Source organism: Mastigoproctus giganteus, chromosome 9 (genome assembly GCF_048544385.1).
Source record: "Mastigoproctus giganteus isolate SK-2022 chromosome 9, ASM4854438v1, whole genome shotgun sequence".
Taxonomy (NCBI): Eukaryota; Metazoa; Arthropoda; class Arachnida; order Uropygi; family Thelyphonidae; genus Mastigoproctus; species Mastigoproctus giganteus.
In genome coordinates, this window is record NC_143583.1 from 94,926,340 (window position 1) to 94,947,160 (window position 20,821).

The 20,821-nt window shown below is 34.8% G+C and overlaps 1 protein-coding gene across 1 annotated transcript in view; it reads left to right on the forward strand.

Moving 5' to 3' along the window:
* Positions 1-10,179: 10,179 nt before the first annotated feature.
* LOC150080558 (AP-1 complex subunit beta-1-like) overlaps positions 10,180-20,821 on the forward strand; it is a 161,785-nt gene continuing 151,143 nt past the window's right edge. The window contains exons 1-3 of the mRNA XM_090381498.1: positions 10,180-10,280; positions 19,189-19,324; positions 19,894-20,139. Coding sequence (XP_090237624.1) covers positions 10,258-10,280; positions 19,189-19,324; positions 19,894-20,139 — 405 coding nt within the window. The 5' untranslated portion in view covers positions 10,180-10,257. The remainder of the gene's footprint in view (positions 10,281-19,188; positions 19,325-19,893; positions 20,140-20,821) is intronic.

A 20,821-nucleotide genomic window follows, 5' to 3' on the forward strand; every position in this document is an offset into this window, starting at 1 on the left:
AAAACGAAATTAGAAATGGCTAATAATGAGATTCCTGATTTACATCCCTATAGTGTCTACATGAGCTGACAGTGAGTTTGAAAAACTAGTTTACAAAAACCTATTTGGATTTAGTTGTAATGTTTGTGATTGTTTATGGTTTCAATTAGATTTGAAACCATTTCCAATAACTTTATATGAATTACTTCAAAATGAATTTCATTTACAAGAAGTGAGTATTTTCATGACGTGTAATACATGTCATACTTCATTAAAAGAGGGACGGATACCAACTATGGCCATGTCAAATGGATTTATATATCCAACATATCCTACTCATTTGCCTCCACTGGATATTGTAACTGAGTGTTTGATATCACCATGATTACCATTTATGCAAATTTGTCATTTACATTATGAACATAGACAATACGATGGTTCATCAATTACCTAGAGAATTAGATGACGATTATGCCATTAAGGTACATATAAAACGAAGATTCATACATAAATCACCATATCTACAAGGATGTGTGCAGAAGAAAATAGTGAAAATATGGTTATGGTATTTGATAAATTCACCTTTGTATAAATTCTGTGGCATAAAAGTGAGTGATGATTTCTTGGGGACAAATGATGATAGTGAACAGGAACATTCAGATGAAATTGTGGAACCTGTCAACAATGGTGATGAACTATTGATAATTCAATAACAAACATTATGGCCTGAAGATAAATATTTATGTATAGCACTGGGTCAGAGATCATCTCCAACAAGTTTCATATTTGATATACACACAGAAGAACTTTTTTTTCCAGCTATATATTTGGGACATGCATGAAAATTTGAAAATGGATTGAAAATTACTCCCTTTATAATGGCATCGAGTGAAATCGTAGATATGATCATCGTGGAGTAACTCCCCAACATTTGCTATATATGGCAATGAAAATTATGCGAATGCGTACCATAAAAAATTTTCAAATTGCATTTAAATCAGTAGGAATAACAGCTAACATTACTCATTCTATATTGGAATCGAAAGAATTTATAAACAAGTCATTAGAGTCTAACTTGGAATTTCTAAAATCAATTCCCAATTCAGTATATTATTGGAGTTAATGTAAACGAGATGTGTTTGCCATGATTTGTCAATTAGGAAAACCTACAATGTTCTTGAGGTTGAGTGCGTGTGAACCAACATGGCCCATATTACTATGTATGTTATACAAATTCAGATATAAACAAGAAATTACAACTAATGAAGTTATGGATCTACCTTACATGGAAAGAGCTACATTAATAAATGAAGACCCTGTAACGTGTGCCATATACTTTAATAAAATTGTTTAGAGTATACTCAAAATTTTAAAATCAAACCTGTAGTCCTTTTGGGAAGTATCATGTTGTGAATTTCTTTAAATGCATTGAATTTCAACATTGAGGAAGTCCACATGCACATATATTATTATGGATGAACAATGCCTGATGGATGAAGAATAATCGCCTGAGAGGGCATAAATTCAAATTGAGGAAAGCCAGTTGTAGGATAGATGTATGGAAGTTTGCCTTTAGCTAGCAGGTGCTTGATTGCTGGAACAAACTTCCATCTGTCGTAGAAGTTGATAGCTTAAATAGATTCAAGGCAGATCTAGACAAACGTGGAGTGAGTGGATGGGTGAAATGAGAAGGGTGTGTGTGTTTTTTTTTTTTTTTTTTTTGGTAGATGCTATATAAGCTTGCTTTCTTGCATCATGTGCCTTTGCTAATGCTAAAATCCAAAATTCTCTGGAATTCAGATCCAAAAGTTGATGCAATTGAATTAAATTATATGAATAGATGTAATGCTATCATCTTTCTATTTTAGATGTAATACTATCATCTCATGTAGAATTACATGATAGATGATCATATTACATTAAAAAAAGAAAACTTTTTTAATGATTTCTTTTATTATTTTTTACAAATCTTTATTACTTTTTTGCTATATAAAAAAATTCTGATTTGATGTTTGATAATAATTTGTAGGCAACTAAGTCAAAATAAGAAAAAATTAACATTTAAAAGCATTTCAGTCTTACTAACTATTTTGGAGGTTTTGGGCTAGAAATTTTGAACTCAACCCTATAAATCTGCTTATACCAAGAAAAGAAATCATCAACAAGAAAAGAAATTCATTTCAAATTTTCTTTCACTGGTGGTGACCCAACTTATTTGGCCTGTTCATATGCATAAAGATTTAGGTGCATTTCTTAAAACATGTTTCTTAAATTTCTTTTTTTTTTATTTTATGTCAATCAGTCAAAAATTAAATTATTGAAACACTTGCTTCTCAGACAGAATTTGTTGCTTGAATCAGATCCAACCACTCTCCTGAAATATGTAACCTCTTGCCCTCCATAATAATGTGGATTAAGAGCAAGTTATTTCTATAGATAAAGAGATGTTTGAGTGGAAGAAGACAGAGAGTAGTTATCAATGGGTGCTGCTCTTCATGGGCTAATGTTATTACTGGCCCTCCAGGATTCAGTGCTGGGTACATTGTTGTTTTCAGTATTTATTAATTGTACTGATGAAGTGCTTAATATCTTATATCAAGCTTAATTCTAAGTTTGCAAATGATAGAAAGGCTGGCAGGGTGGTTAGCAACAGTCATCAGGGAGAGCTACTGCAATAAGATACAGGGTGTTGAAGGGCTAGAAAATGTCATTTGAAGTTTAACATTATGAACATTTGAAGTTTAATGCGAGGTACTGCATATGAGTAGCAGTAATCCCAGAGTAACTTATCAACTGTGTGGTACTACATTCAGTGTAGTGGAAAATGAAAAAGACCTTAGGTTAGTAAGACTGAAATGCTGAGATTACACACATGAGGGGGCATAAATTCAAATTAAGGATGGTTGCAGAAAGATGTATGGAAGTTTACCTTCAGCCAACGGGTGGTTGATTTCTGGGACAAGCTTCCATCCATTGTTGTGGAAGCGGATAATTGAATACAAGGAAGATGAGATAAATTATTAGAGGGGATGGATAGGTGAAATTGGATTTTTTTTTTTGGCTGATACTGTATAAGCTTGCTTTCTTGCATCATTTGTCACTATTAATACTAATACTAACTAATGTTGCTCTGAAATCTGGCCAGCATCTGCTTGTTCTACTTGTTCATATCTTAAATAGCTTATAGTAGAATATCTGATGTCAAAGTGGGCAAATTCAAAATGTGATTTTCCTTACACTTCTCCTGGTCAAAAATATATAGGAACCTAAACTTGACCTCCATTCCTTACTGTATCGTGTTTTTCTGTGTCTTTTCAGACTTGTTAATCAGCTTAATGTTGCTCTTACGTTATTTTTCTTGCATCAAAAATATAAGAATGAAATTATGAAACTAATTTTTTCACTTTAGTAATGCACATTTTCTTTAATGCCGCTCCTTTCCCTTTGGTGTGTTGCAGGATTCTGACTGTATATAATTGTTGTTTGTACAGTACTAAATGTAACTTTGCTGTCTCTTAGTCAGATTAAAGTGTATGTATTTGTTATTTTAGGAATGATCGTATTTGTGTTATTTGATCATGTGAGCCCCTCTGGCCTTGGCTGTATAGGATGAGCATGTAGTGTGCTGCCATTGTAACTTTTCTTAATACCAATAAACAAGCATTCATTCCTGAAAGGGGAGTGAGTTCAGAGATAACCAAATAGTTATCTATGATTGTGATAAGTTAATTAATGGAGAACTGAAAAAAGAATTTGAAGAGGACTCAATTTGATATGGTCATTCAAAAGGCATAGTAGCCAACAGTACCCAACTACTACACAGGTAACCAAGAGACCCTAGGGATCTGTTTACACTTTTTGCCATCAAAGTGAATTCTATCGTAGAACAACTTCCTCCAACTGTAAGCCGTGCCCTCTATGTTGATGATTTCAGCATATTTTCTCAATCTTGCGACATGAGGGTTATCGAGAGACAACTGCAACGTGCCATTGACCATCTGAATTCATGGCCAGCGAATAATGGCTTCAAGTCCTCCTCACAAAAGACTGTCTGCCACAAGCGCAGTCCTCACCCCAAACCTGAATTGAGACTTGGACAGAATGCTATTCCAGTAGTACTCGAGACTAGATTCTTCGGACTTGTGTTTGACAAAAGTTGACATTCTTACAACACATCCATCGACTACGTACGAAGTGCCCGAAAGCTCTGAATATCTTACGTGCAATTTCTTCTAATTCCTGGGGTGCTGATCGATGCACTCTATTGTGCCACTATCATGCACTCGCCGACCGGGCTAGCCAGGTGGGTAAAGCACCTGCCTGGCAACCCAAAGGACGCGGGGTCGAATCCCGCCTTGGGCTTGGATCAAAGTACTGCAAAAAAAAAAACCTTGGGAGGTGCATTATGGCCACAGAAGCCGATGCGCCAACAACTACCAAAAAAAAAAAAAAATCATGCACTCGTGCGATCTAAGTTAGATTACAGGTCCCAGGTATACACACCTGCCAGACTCGGCATACTACGATGGCTGGATCCCATCCATCCATCAGGCGTATTGCCACCAGAGCATTTCGAACATCTCCTGTCCAGAGCCTCTATGTCGAAGCGAATGAGCCATCTTTATCGCTTCGTAGGAAACAGTTGTCCCTACAGTATGCTTTAAAACTGAAATCCCTGCCAGACAACCCCATGTGGACACCCGTTTTTGAGCCATGTTGAGAAAACTTGTATAACACTTGCCAGACTGCCAATTGTCCATTCGGTATTTGTATCCAAAGGCTACTTAGAGATTTGGATATCACATTAGACAATGTTGCCCCATTACCAGGCAATCTTCTTCACCCTGGCATGCCTGTGTCCCAGTCTGCGACTTCTCTGTTAACAACTGGAGAAAGGACAGTACTTCATCTGCTGTCTATTTGCAGATATTTTCAGCGCACCAATCTGAACACTGACTTCTTGCCAGTCTACACAGATGGCTCAAAGTCAGAAGTGTCTGTGGGATTTGCAATTGTGCTTCAAGATACCACAATATATGAGCAGATTTCCCTTGAATGCAGTGTATTCATTGCAGAGCTGCATGCTGTTCAGCTAGCCTTGGATCATATAGAAACCATCCATCACAAAAAATGTATTATATATATCGATTCTCTCAGTTCATTACAGGCCTTAGTATCTATGAATTACACTCCTCATCCAGTCCTGTCCCCTGGATAAAGCAGAAACTGGACTTTCTTTCTCACTCCAAATCTGATATTTGTTTCTGCTGGATTCCCGGCCATACTGGGATCTTAGGAAATGACTTGGCAACAGTGCAGCCAAATTAGTAAACCTTTTTAATTCCCGCCTGTTAGTCCCTTATACAGACTACAGGTAAGTAATTCGAAAGAAACTGGTATCCCAATGGCAACACTCATGGCATGGGCAGGCTGCAAACAAGTTATACAGGATAAAGCCTGTAATCAAACACTGGCAGTCTAGTCTGTGCAGTAACTGAAAAGTGGTTTAGTAATGAATGGCGTTTATGTTTTACTTATCTCTCTGAGCCTTATACACTTGGGTGGATTTTATCAGAATATGGCAATGTGTCAAATGCATTCAGGTTTTTACAACTGATTAATCTATATAATTTTATTTAGACTACTTTAATGTTTAATATGTTTTAACTATTTTTATGTCATACGTTTTTTTATAATATATTAATCAGATATATTATTTTATATCTTTATATTTTATACCTTTAGACTTGGTGCACAATAGCCTTAGATGCTGATGCACCATAAAATTCCTAACAACCAACCGGAAAGAGGAAGTTGTTCTATCTCGGCTCCGCATAGGACATTGTCACTTGACACATTGCTACCTGCTGAGGGCAGACAACCGTCCTATGTGTAGTAATTTTGACACCATTTTATCAATTTGCCATATTTTAACTGGATGTCCGTGTTTTAATAATGATCGCTGTTTATGTTTTACCCATCTGTCTGAACCTTTTACACTCAGACAGATTTTATTGGACAATGACAATGCGTCAGCTATATTTAAGTTTTTACAACTTATTAATCTATATCATTTTATCTAGATAGTTTTATCATTTCATGCTTTATCTGTTTTATATCATATACTCTTTTACAATATTATATTAAACAGTTATAATAGCATACAGTCAGTCCTCATATAACACGATAGTTGTGTTCCTAGAAATCCTCGTGCAATGCAAAATCATGCAATATAAACAACAAGCCCTATGGGGAAAAATAGGGTTAAGTGCCGATCACCCAAGATTGGACACACATTTGTAACCAAAACATTACCAAACACAATAAATAATTGTAATAAAACACTTACACAGTTGAAAAATGTAAAACTAATAATTTAATCATTTAAATTTAGATTCTTACCTTAAAAATAAATGAAGACAGCTGGAGGGAAAGGGCTTGAGAAAGGGTTGAAGCAGCGGAATTATGGGGAAAGTGGCGGCAGGTTGTCATCATTATCGGAACTGGGAGGTGTAGGAGATGCCGATGAGGACTTTGGACGAAATGTGGTCACGCCAGAACCACAGGGCCATGGTTCATTTTCTGTCTCTTTCTTGGGTGTTTTCATAAAAAAGACATCTAGTTTCTGTTGTTTTGCAATCTTCTTTCTTTCACAAAGCAGCTGCTTATATGGCTCCAAAGCAGATCAAATTGTAAGAAGTGCTCTTCTGCTTCTTTCTGCATTATAATCATTATCTTCTAGCCATTGCATACTTTTCTCAAATGAATTTAAAACTGAAGATAACGCTGAAGCAGAAAGCTGTTTTATGGTGGCGTTCAGGCATTCAACTTCATCGTCTTCCTCATTTTCCACCTGCCCTCCAGCAACAAGTTGTTGCAGTTCTTCAGTTGAAAGTTCTTCATGAGACTGAAGCAACTCTTCTAAATCTTCTTCCTCCAATTCCTCAAAGCCAACCTGCTTTGCAAGAACAACACAATGTGCTTTTAATTTAGGAAGCTCATTTACAGGATCAAAGCCTTTAAAATTACAAATAAAATCTGGTAAAAGAGGCCGCCAAACACCATGTAAGCATTCTTTTGTCACTTCATTCCAAGCCTCCACAATAATGTAAATTGCATTCTTTATGTTGAATCGTTTCCAGAAGTCTTTAACTGTTGGTGCATTTTCGCCCTCTGTTTCTGCTATCAGCATCTTAAATGTACGTCTTGTGTAATAGTGCATAAAAGCAGCAATTACTCTTTGGTCAAGTGGCTGGATAAGGGATGTTGTGTTTGGTGGTAAAAACAGGATTTTAATGTTTGGTGACAGTTCAGCAAGGGTTGGAGGGTAACTTGGTGCATTGTCCAAAATAATTAAAATCTTAAAATCCAAATTTTTCTTTTTGCAGTAGCTTCGAAACAAATCCTCAAACACATGTAGTAGAAGGTCAGTGAAGATCTGCTCTGTCATCCACCCTCTTCTGCTGTTCCTAAAGTAAACACCCAGGGTAGTCCTTACGATCCCTTTTAATGCTCGTGGATTGGCTGCATGATAAACAACAATGGGCTTCAGTTTCAAGTCGCCACTTGCATTTGCTCCTAACATAATGGTCAGTCTATCCTTAGCAGCCTTGAAGCCTGGAGCTCGTGCTTCCTCTCTTGAGATATATGTTCGTGATGGCATTTTTTTCCAATACAGTCCGGTTTCATCAAAGTTTAAAATTTGGTCCAGTGTATAGCCCTCTTCCTCAATTAGGTTTTTCAGTATCGGCGGAAATGCCTTTGCTGCTGCTTCACCTGCACTCGCAGCTTCACCTGATAATTTCACATTATGGAAAGCGTGACATTTCTTAAATTATTGAACCAGCCACTACTGGCAGTAAAGGGAGGCATTTCTTGAGGGTTTTCAGCTTTATTTCTGAGGTCTTCAAATATTGCCAATGCCTTTGCTTTTATAGTAGGCAGACTTGTTCCTGATCTCTTCTTTGTTTGATCTTCTATCCAAACAGATAAAAGACATTCCATCTCTTCCAATTCTTTGTGTCTTGATCTAATTGATTTTGTTACACTTTGTGTTGTTTCTACTATGAAAGTTGCTTTTATTTTTTCTGCATTCTTTCTAATTGTTCTCAGCATTTCCTCATTTAGGCCTATAGCACACACAATATCATATGTTCTTTTATTCCCCTCAAAGCTTTTCACAATTTCATATTTTTCTGCTATCGATATTGCTTTTCTTTTTCTCTCTGAAGTATTTTCACCAGAATGCTTCATTTTCACACTTTTTTTCCAAGTATTTTACTCATTTTTTTGAGAACAGAACACAAGTATAAAAAGAACAAAAATGAGGAGGCAAAAATGATAATCATAAACGCACAGTGAACAAGTAGCAACTGAATAAACGATGCAGTGCCCGTGTAGAAACTGAATAAACAATGCAGTAAAGGCAGAAACACACTATTCTCACATATTACATATTTACGTTTTACTAAAGCATATTTCTAGAGGTCACTACCATAAAACAATAAAAACAACTTGCAGTTTCCGATTTATTGGGGGTTCCTGCTAGTGGAGTTTCTGGGTAGATTTTTACGTTATTATGTGAAATGTGTTTCCCCTTCCTATAGGAAGGGGAAACACAAACTCATAAAAATAAATTTTCAGAATCTTCTCTTCATTCCTACTGTGTTGTGTTCAGTTGGGGTGATTACATCGCTTTCATCTACCATTTCTTGTAAACACAAAGGCGAATCGTGCATAAGCGAATTACGTTCATGTTATATGCGACATCATTCCCCTATTTATAAATCGTGTATGATTGAATTTGTGTAGTGTAAACACATGTTATATGAGGACTGACTGTACTTTTACATTTTATACCTTTTGACTTGGTGCACTATAGCCTTAGATGCTAATGTGCCATTAACCCCTAAAAAACCAACCAACTGCACTGGTAACAATGATCTAAACTTTGGCTTTGAAGGAATTTATTGCAAATAATTTAGATGGTGTACATGGGAATAGAAAAAAATGAATGAGTAAATGTAGCCACACTCTCCATGCTGTACCTGATGTCCTTCCTCAATGGCACTGAAATGAATTAACTAATTAAACATTTAAAAACAAACCTTACATAGGTTATGGATACTTGCTATCATAGCCTGGCATGCATGCCAGAGCCCTGTCAACCCCGCAGCCCTACATGTGTTACCATCTGATTGACCCTGACTTTTCCCCAGATGCTGTGGTGAACTGTGATGTCTCTGATGGGATTATGTGTCATCTGCTATTGAATTTAACACTTCACTGAATGGCTGAAAAATCATCTTCTAATTGGTTGGAACTTTAACAGGACTTGCCATTGGCTGGGATAGTTGTCTTTTACTGGAATGAAGCTAGACTTGCAAGGCAAAGTTGACCTACCAAGGGTTGTTGTTGCTTATCCCTACCAAGGACCTTGAGACTTGGTAGTGATCCTTGCTAGGCCTCTAAAGCTGATGGCTGCTGCTGAAGGGAAGTTCTGTGGTTGTGGAGGGACTATGTACATCTGCTTAAAGTTATAGTTATTAGTGTTTAACACAACTAAACTTATTTAAAAAATCATATTATTCATATTCCGTTTGATTTGAATGTAGGAATTCTCATAAAATTTTATTTTTGTTATATTTGTTTCCTAATACCATCTAAATTAATGTATGTTGATAGATTGTGAATGTATTTGCTTGCTTTTTTGAATTATGAGCTAAAAATAATTCATACTTTCACTATTTGTTCTACTTTAAGTGAAACTTTAGGTTTGAATGTTATTTGGGATCAGGGACATGGTAAATTTATGCTGACTGGTTAACCATTCAGATACGTGGAAATTAGAAAGAGTGAAATTCTTTTATTCTTTTAATGATTTTCATTTGCTGTTTTATATTTCATTCTCCTCATTGCAGTGTGCTAGTTGACAAGTTAGGATAAGAATACTTTATCATGACATGATATTATTTTTGCATTTACCTTGCACAGTCCATAAAATTATTTAGGTTATTGATATATGTTAGAGTTATGAGTCGTTTTTTATTGTTTATTTAGTTTGAATTTTCTGATTTTGTTGTGTTTGAGTAATACTTAATGTTTTACTTTAGTGTATAATCATTGTATGTATGTATAAATTAAATCATCCATTGTTCCTGTATACCATAAGTAATTATTAACATGTATGATTCAGGTGAGATTTTTGAACTGAAAAGTGAACTAAACAGTGATAAAAAAGAGAAGAAGAGAGAAGCAGTTAAAAAAGTAATTGCCTCAATGACTGTTGGTAAAGATGTCAGGTAAGCAGTTGCTGAGCCATTTACACGAATATAGCATTTTAAATAGTAAATTTTTGGAAATACAATGAGATTGTATTTAAAATGCTATATTCTTGTAAAACCATATTATGTACTTAAAGAAATCTTTAACAGATTTAATTTCATCTTTGAAGCAGGAGTTAGGACATGGCTGGTGAACCTTTTTTGAAAGTGTATGCCAAAATTGCTGATAGGTTTATGAAAAAGTTTTATTGCATGCCCATGCACTAATAACCTAAGTTTCTTTAATTTAACTGCTAGATAAAAAAAAAAAAAATCGGGATAGCAGTGTATGCCACATGTCAAGAAAATCTTTTTGCATGCCATGGATTTGCCAGCCTTGATTTAAGACCTTACATTGATATTTAAATTTTCTAAGCTAGTTCAGTATTTTGAATTAGAAGATTTCCTTGAGCTAAGAAATATCATTTTTTAATAAGCGTAGAGTGTATGTGAATTAGTAAAGATATGTTCCTTGGACATTCTTATGATTAGAGGATGTACAAAATGAAAGATGAAAACATCTGTTTTTTAACATTAATACAGCAAATTGACTGTGATGCACCGAATCTGTAAAGAACGGATGTTCTAACAAACATTTTAATAGGAACAACAGATGATTGCAGCTATCATCAAAGGGGATTATCTGCATATTTATGCATATACAGATGAACCACCTTGGGTAAGGTACAGTTGAAGAGTACTAGTGTTGATATTACAAATGACAGTGAAAAGAAATCTAGATTTGTTGTAAGATGGAAAATGTTGCTGAATGAGTTATGCACGGTACTAAGTACTATAGGTTTTGATACTTTTCGTGTTTGGGGTTTCCATAAAAAAAAATTGATTGAGTAGAAGAAGACACTACTCTTGGACACTGCTCTTCATCGACTAATGTTATTAGTGGGTTCCCTCAGGGTCCAGTGTTGGGTCCATTGTTGTTTTCTGTATTCATCAATGATATTGATGATAGTATATCAGGCTTAATGTCAAAGTTTACAGACAATATTAAGGGGTTGGCAGGGTTGTTAATGGCACTAATGACAGTACGCTGCTGCAACAGGATCTAGAAAAGTTGAGCAGATGGGCTGAGAGGTGGCAATTGAAGTTTAACATTGACAAATGTAAAGTACTGCATATGGAAAGCAGTAATTCCAGAGTAACGTATCAACTGTGTGGTATTACACTGACAGTGGTAGAGAGTGAAAAGGACCCGGGGATAATTGTGCAGGCAGATATGAAGTTTTTTGAGCAGTGCAGATGGTCTGCAAGAGTAGCTCATGGTGTCTTGTCAATGATATACAGGAATTTTTCTAGCAGGGATAAGGAGGTGATTATCCTCTTATATAAGACAATGGTCAGGCCACACCTTGAGTACTGTATACAGGTATGGAGGCCTCATTTTAAGAAGGATGTGGAGCTATTGGAACGAGTACAGAGAAAGGCAACAATAAATCCTGAAGTAAAAAACAAGATGTGGGTAGCACAGGGTTATAACATGGCATTATTTTTTTGAATTTTCTTTCATTAAAGAGGATAAATAAAAGGAAGGCTGTGCCAATTTGAAGATGGTTTATTACAGCATCTTGGTTATTGTTTTTTTTTCCTTATGAAATTAATAGGGAAATTGGGCAAAGTGTTAGTAATGATATAATGGTGTGAAGCATAAATTCAGCCTGCCATTTTTGTTCATGCATCCATTAATACATTTTTGAAGACTCTCAAACTCCTGGTGTATATGGTGGTCATAAAATAACTTAATATAAAAATATGTAAATGTTTTGACATAAACATAATAACCAAGTTCATTGTGGGGGGGGGCTCAGTTGAGCCCCCACAAATAACAAATTGACATGATCTCATATGGCTATGAGATCATGTCAATTTGTTGTAACACAATTTGTTGTACGACCATTTGTGCATGCCAATTTACTGTATGCAAAAATTCAGTGCATGACAGTTTGGTACATAACAGTTTGGTGTACAAGACAGTTTGGTAAATGACATTTTGCTGTATGTGACAGTTTGGTGAATGACATTTTGCTGTATGTGACAGTTTGGTGAATGACATTTTGCTGTATGTGACAGTTTGGTGAATGACATTTTGCTGTATGTGACAGTTTGGTGAATGACATTAAATTTGTGATAGAGTTTGGTGAAAGACAATTTTTGCTGCGACAATTTGTGAGTATGGTGAATTCAAAATGTTGCCTAACCATTTCCTCATACAATTGAATTTATATTGAATTGAATTGAATACAATAGAATTTTGTATATAGCAAAGCAAGACAGACTATGTAAACATTTAACATGCCATGTTGTTAATGGTGAATTTAGTGATCATGATATCGTTCTGGATATTTTATATTTTTGATGGAGTGTGCTATCCACCTTCATTTTTTTAATGCACATTCTACTTTTTTTAGGAGATCCTATTGAAAAAGTGCCATGGACAGGTTAAAGGTTGGAATACAAGAAAACTTTGTTTGCACTTTACTTTCATTTCTGTAAGTTTCACTTTTTAGGAAATACACATGGGAGGGGAGTTGTTCCAGAAACTAAAAAGTAGAGATCATTAATGGATGCTGGCTGTGTAATGCACATCTTCTGACATTCGGTTTGTAAACCGCAATATAGTTTTTATTGAAAGAAATTAGTAGTAGGCTAATACTGCAGATGAGTTAAAGTTAGGTGGGTAAGCTTCTCTGGATATTGTGTAGAGGTTGGAATTGAAGTCAGAGTACCCTACATGGACTCAGACTAAAGACACTGGTGCCTCTGTAGCCAGGTGGGTGGGCAGGAGCAGCAGTGTGTAGCACATGCTTCTTGATTAGACCAGGGTTTGAGCCCGTGACCACCAAATACGGAGGATGCGGAAAGGTCAGGGAATGACCACCGCATATCCCTGGAGCAATATGGCCATAGTTGCTAATGCTCCTAAAAACCAAATAACAACTAAAGACACTTAGTACAAATCCATGTAAACGACACTTTCAATTAGTTAGCATGGAGGATGGTAGTTGCTAACCCTCACAAATCATGTATGTAAATACAAAGAAGAAAATGAATTGGATCAGATCAGACCCTTGCATAACGGGTGTGGGAAAGTCTTAGATAACCCAGTTGATGTTGCTGATGAATTGAATATTTACACATCAGTCTTTACTGCAAAAGAGCCTTCATGCTGAGCCATATGAAATTATTTCAGAATTTTGAGATTGAAGGCAAGTAAGGTGGAGTTGATGGCATTTACCCAGTAATTTTGAGGGAGACAGCAAGAGAGTGTGTTTAACCACTGAAGTTAATTATGAAGGCATTGTTGGACTCAGGAGAGATTCCTTTGGATTGGAGAAGTGCCAATGTATTGCCAATATATAAAGATGATTCTAAGAATGAAGTCATTAATTGCAGACCAGTTAGTGTGACTTTAGTGGCAGGGAAAATCTTAGAGGCAATGATTAAGAGTGCAATCTAGATATAAATGGCATGCTGAAAGATATACAACATGGTTTGTTATGAGAAAATCATGTTTAACTAACCATGTAAGCTACTTTGACACAATTATTCATGAGCTGGATGTAGGGAACAATTTTTACATCGTTTATATGGATTTTAGCAAGGCGTTTGATTAAGAGTGCAATATAGATATGAATGGCACCATGAAAGATATACAACATGGTTTGTTAAGGGAAAATCGTGTCTAACTAACCATGTAAGCTACTTGGACACAATTACTCATGAACTGGATCTAGGGAACAATATTGATATAGTTTATTTGGATTTTAGCAAGGCATTTGACTCAGTCCCTCATGAGAGGTTATTGTATAAGCTGGAACATGTTGGGATTACTTGAATAATTCTAAAATGGATTGCAGGGTGGCTGCAGAGGATTGTGATTAATGGATATTCTTCAGATTGGTGCAATGTCAGAAGTGGGTGTCCTCAAGGATTGGTTCTTGGGATACTATTGTTTCTCATTTTCATAAATAACATCGACAAAGGGATAGAAGGTGTGATGTCAAAATTTGCAGATGATGTAAAGATTGGGAGAGTCATTAATGTTTGGTGCCAACCAGGGCTTCTTCAGGATGATTTGAACAGGCTTCAAGAATGGCAGAAAAGTGGCAGCAATGTTTTAATGCAGCAGAATGCAAGGTCTTGAACTTGTGGAATAGCAACCCCAAAATAACTTATACACTTGGTAAGGTTGAATTGAAAACAGTTGAGAAAGAAAGGGATCTGTGAGTTATGATGGGTAGATATGAAGTTTTCTGAGCAGTGTAAGCAAGTGGCCAGGAAGCTCGTGGTGTCCTATCGATGATCAATATCCAGTAGAGATAGGAAGGTCATAACCCACTGTTTAAGGCAATTGGAATAAGGCCATATGTAGAATATTGTGTCCAAGTGTGGAGACCTCATCTGAAAAAAGACATCAGGTTCTTTAAAGGGTCCAAATATTGGCAAACAGACAACTGCACAAGACTGATTATGTGGGCTGCAGAGCTTAGCAACCTAAGAGGGGGATTTCTTAGGTCTGATTGAAGTTTGATTAGGCTCTGAGAGGCTTTATTAAAATGAATGAAGTCTGGATTTTCACTGTTATAAAGAATTCCAGAACTAGGGCCATTAATTCAAATTACAGGGGAAGAAGTTAAGAATAGATTTAGGAAGTTTTGTTTTAGCCACCAAATTGTTGATTACTGGAATAAGTTGCCTCCTTGGGTAGTTGAGGCTGACAGTTTAAATGAATTCAGAGGTGAACTGAGTCGTTACCTATATGAGGCAGGATGTGCATAATTTGCTCTGTATTTTCTTCTTTATACTTTTTCTTTCTTTCATTTTATTTTTATTTTATTTAATTTTGTTTATTTTTTATTTATTTATTTTTCCTGTGAAGAAAAAGCCTATGGCTTCCTTGCACCGTATGGCTGATACTAGTATTAATCCATGTTGTCAGAATAGAGCAGTCTTTGGAGTTCTCCGTAAAAGAAAAAGGAAACTTTCCTTTCTTGTGGTTTCTGGGTAAACGAGTTTCTTCTTGCTTCAGAACCATCAATCAGTCCATGTTACTAAAACAGCATATGGCTTTAATAACCTTCACAGTGATAATCTTCATTTCTGTTTCTTTCACCTGGTTTCTGTGCTTGTAATTTTCTTCTAGCTTCCCAACCATGAACCAGTTCGTGCTCCTGGAAAAGCGTAGGATTCAATTGAGTAGGTATGTTAAAAAAAAAAAAAGAAAAGTTAATGAGTAATCTTTTTATCTGTATTAAAGGTGTTACAGTATGGATGGAATCATGCTGAAATAGGCACATACTCACTTTTCAACTTGTCTATGAGAAGGATTGGCATGAATCCTTTTATACGAAATAAATGGATAAAAAATGTTATTTTTTTTTTCTAAATTTCTGCATTCTAAGTTTACAAAATTTCTTTTTGTTTCTAAATGTTTTATTTTATTGATTTTGCTAATTTCTGATCTCTGTGTGATAATACACCGCATTGTTGCACATATGCCAAATTGTTTACTTGCCTAATTGTTGTAGCCGTCAATTGTCTTTCACTAAATTGTCACATATAGGCTAAATGTCATTTGCCAAATTTTCTCATATGCTGAACTGTCCTGCATTGAATTGTTGTATATGCTAAACTGTCATGCATCAAATTGTCACATACAGAAAATTCTCATGCACCAGATTGTTGCATATGGTGAATTTGATTTGATTGTCTTGCACAACAAGTTGACTTGCATCGAATTGACTTGGACCAATGTGGCTACAGATATTGCTCAAAATTTGTCCCTCTGAATTGATGATATATCTAATTTAAGTAATGAAATTATGAACAGTGGTGGAAAGCTGATCTTGAGACACGTTTGTTATCTCTAATTGGATCACCCTCTTTATCGTGCAGCATCTTTTGGATAATGTCTTTAGAAGCTGCCTTTTGGATAATCCAACAGCCAATAATCAGCAGGGGTCACATCTGGAATGTAAGGTTGGCACTGTTTAAGACACTACTACTTTTCATCCACTGGAATGTTCTATTAATAATGCAGTTACTTCCTGATGATTATATAGGGCACCCTGTCCGTTGAAGATTACCTTGGCCAACTCATCCACTCTGCCTTAAGTTTAGAATGACACCCAGGTGTGTACAATTAAGATGGTCTTCTGAGTTGCAGGGCAGCAACTCTGAACTTATGAGGGTGCAGTTATTATTATTATTATTAGCTATATGGTGCAAGGAAGCCTGAGGCTTATGCTGCACCAACCAAAAAAAAAAAATTCCCGATTTACCCTGTGAGAGAGAGAGAGATAGAGAGAGGAAAAAAGTAGAAGGGAATTACCAAGAAAGAGAAGAATGATAATATCCAGCTCAGGACCCTGGGTGTGCCAAGCCCATACTCACCAGATGTGAACCCTTGGGACAGTTTCAGGAACTTGGTCATTGTTTTGAGTACCAGTTGGTTTGGATATTTATAAACATCTGACACATTTTTTGTATTCAATTCTCTGTAAGGGAAAAGTTGCGGATAATTTGTTTGGCTTATTTTCGTTACAGTTTCTACCCTTTCATGTTTTACCACTAATGTAACCAGCATTACTGGTAAAATGGTGTACCTTTAATAAATCCCATTGTAATTGCCTTATAGATTCTTTATTAACTTTCAAGATTTATTCCTGTCATCCTTAAAAATATTAATGTTGCATTGTGATTAAAAACAAATTATTAGTATGAAGAAAAGTTTTTCTCTGTAAATATACAATACAGGCATACCTCGGTTAACGTTACCTCTGATAACGAAGCCTCGATATAACGAAGTCGGCAATTATTTTTGTTTAATCACCCGAAATCTAAACAAACTGAAGAAATTACGGAAACCTTTAGGGCTTCTCGTGGTTGGTTCGAGAAATTTAAAAAAAGAGAAGAAGCTGCAAATAAGTTTCCAGAAAAACTAAAGGAAATAATTGAACGTGAAAATTTTCCACCAAATTTGGTGTTCAATGTTGACGAAAGCGGTTTGTTCTGGAAACGGCTACCAACAAAAAGCTTCATTTCTATTGAAGAAAAATCAGCTGCTGGGTTCAAAGCAGCCAAAGACCGTTTAACGTTACCCTTTGGATCAAATGCCTCTGGCGATTATAAATTAAAATTGTTATTAGTTTACCATTCAGAAAATCCGAGGGCGTTAAAAGGTAACATAAAAATGAATTTACCTGTAATATGGAAAGCAAATAGAAAAGCGTGGGTTACCAAGGAGTTATTTACTGATTGGTTTGTTAACCACTTTTGTCCTGGAGTAAAACGGTATTGTCAAAAAAAAAACAACTTTGAAGAAAAAGCTCTTTTGTTGTTAGACAATGCTCCGGGACATCCTACTGATCTTAACACGTTGGACACATGCATTCCTGTCAAAGTTGTGTTTCTTCCAGCAAACACAACTTTCCTGATTCAACCATTGGATCAGGGAGTAATAGCATCATTTAAAGCTTATTATCTGCGTCGAATTTTAAGCAATTTACCTGAACTAGAGGATAAAGAGGAAATGACAGTTAAAACTTTTTGGAAAAACTACACCATTAAAAACGCAATTGAAACCATTGATAGTTCTTGGAAAGAAGTCACTAAGAAATGTTTAAATGGAGTTTGGCGCAAAATATGGCCAGAAGTTGTACTAGAAGAAGAAAATAACATCCAAGAAATTAGAAATGAAGTTATCCAGATGGCTCAATCAATAGGTTTCGAAAATGTCGATGAAGAGGATGTTAGAAATTTATTGAATGCAGAAGATGATGGTTTTTCAGTGGAAGATTTAGAAAACCCTGTTAGCAACGAAGACAAAGATAATGAAGGCGAAGTTAAAGAAGTTCCTGCCGAAAAAGTGTTAACAACCAAAGATTTAAAAAGGTGCTTAAATGACATTGAAAACGTTTTAAATTTTTTTAGTGAAAATGATCCTGATTTAGGAAGAAGTGTTATAGTTAAGCGATCAGTGTTAAATGCAATAACTCCGTATAGGCAATTGTTAAATGAAAGAGAAAAAAAGCATAAACAATCAACTTTAACCTCATATTTTAAAATGTGATTTCACTTTGTATGTAAGTTGACTGTTTATTTAATAAAACTTTTCTTTGTTCGAAAAAAAGCTTTTCATTTTCTTTAAGTAGGAACGTATCCCTATTCTGGCCATAGTATTTTTACCTCTGAAAACGAAGTTTCGCTTAACGAAGTAATTTCGTGGAACGCATCCTATTCGTTAATCGAGGTATGCCTGTATATATATTTTTTAAATGATTTATCTGACCAGTGGTTTTCAAACGGGGTGCCACAACAACATTCCAAGGGTTCCTTGTAATTTGAGTTTAAGTTATTTAAACTTGTTGTTATTATCTTTTTGAAATTTATATATTTATTTTATTATAAAAAGGCGTATGGTATCTAATTGTACTGTATCTTTTTAATTTTGTGGTGATATATAATTGATGTTTATTTAGTACCTCTACATAAAGAATAAAATTGTTATATAAGTATGTGTAATTTGTATTATGAATTGTAATTTTGTTTATAATTATATTATAATAACTATCATATATCATATTGTTTTTAATATTATATATATACACTGTACACAGAAAGAAACATGAAAAACTAGCTTCTTGATCTGCATTATGTTTTGAACACTTGTACTATTTAATTTGTTTTGTAATTTTTGCTTTGTTTTGTAATTTTGTAATTTGTTTTGTAATTTTGGCTTTGTTTTGTAATTTTGTAATTTTTGTTTGTAATTTTGTAATTTTTGTTTGTAATTTTTTTGTAATTTTTGATTTGTAATTTGTTTTGTAATTTTTGCACATTTGGATTAAATGTTTGTTTTGCAATTTTACAGTGCTCTTTTTCCAGATGTTGTAAATTGTATGCAGACAGATAATCTTGAACTGAAGAAGCTTGTCTATCTTTATTTGATGAATTATGCCAAGAGCCAGCCTGATATGGCCATCATGGCTGTGAATACTTTTGTGAAGGTAATGTTAAATAACTTTAAAATAAGTTTTGTGTTATTGTACACAATAATCGTCTGTTTACAGGGTAAATTTATAAGTGCCTTCCTAGTTCTCATCTTGTTGGGATTCACTGTAATAATTTATATCGTTATGTGATCTTTAGCACTTGGGATTCCCATTATTTGTACAACCTCTTTTTATATACCAACAGAATGGTTAGTGTGAAGCTGTGAATGGTCTTTGTGAGCTAGATCTATCATATATACTAGCAGTAAGTGACATGCTCGAGATAAAGGGGCTAGCAGAAATCCCATTTTATAAAGCTTAATTTTTTGTGTAATTTTTTAACAGAATAAATTCACTATTAAATCACAATATGCCGCAACATAATTTATATTGTGGCATAATGTGATTATTTAATAGTACATAATCTATACATCTAAAAATGGGAATTATCAAATTTTTAAATTGGATTATTTTTCAGAAAATAATATTATAATATAAAGTATATACAAACTGTATACTTTATATTCAGAAATATCATCCTTAATTAATTCTTTCATTCATTCATTTGATAATTCTATTCTTAGGATTGTGAAGATCCTAATCCTCTTATCCGCGCTTTGGCAGTGCGAACAATGGGCTGCATACGTGTAGATAAGATCACTGAATATCTTTGTGAACCTCTTAGAAAATGCTTAAAGGATGAGGATCCATATGTTAGAAAGACAGCTGCTGTATCTGTGGCAAAGTTACATGACATAAATGCCCAGCTGGTAGAGGATCAAGGTTTTCTGGAACAGCTCAGAGATTTACTCTCAGATTCTAATCCAATGGTATTATGTGTATATATATATATCTTGTTGCTTATGTTGAAATAAAACTGCAGAAAGTTATTGATGATTATATTTATAATTATTAGGTGTGTTAGTGTACTCTTCTCTCTCTCTCTCTCTCTCTCTCTCTCAAAAAAAAAAAAAAAAGTAAAGGAAGGAATGGCCTAAGAAGAGAAGTATAGTTTATTTTCTTACTTATTTTTATTATTTTTGCTAGATAAACTTGTAATTTATGCCATTTGTGAACATGGTGGTTTGAACACAATTTTTTATTTTTATTTTTTTATTAATTTCTGGGTTGAGCTTAGATTTTTTTTGTTGGATGTACTGCATTATCACTCAGCTTTACTAAATCATGTACAGACATTTGCTTTGAGGGGAGCAGAGAGAGAGAGAGAGAGAGAGAGAGAGAGAGAGAGAGAGAGAGAGAGAGAAACAATAAAAAGATATATATTATTTACTTTTCAAAACAGCATTGATTGAAAGACAATCTGTAAATTATGTGCCTAATGATCCAAAACAGATCCTCCAATTTTAAATAAAGGTACTTTTATTTTTCTTTTCTTTAGAATTCTACATCTCTCAAAAAAAAAAAAAAAAGCCTCAAAAATAAGATAATTATCCTGAATTGCCTGTCATATTTTATAAATATGATATAATAGCTTCTAATGTTAACTGACTT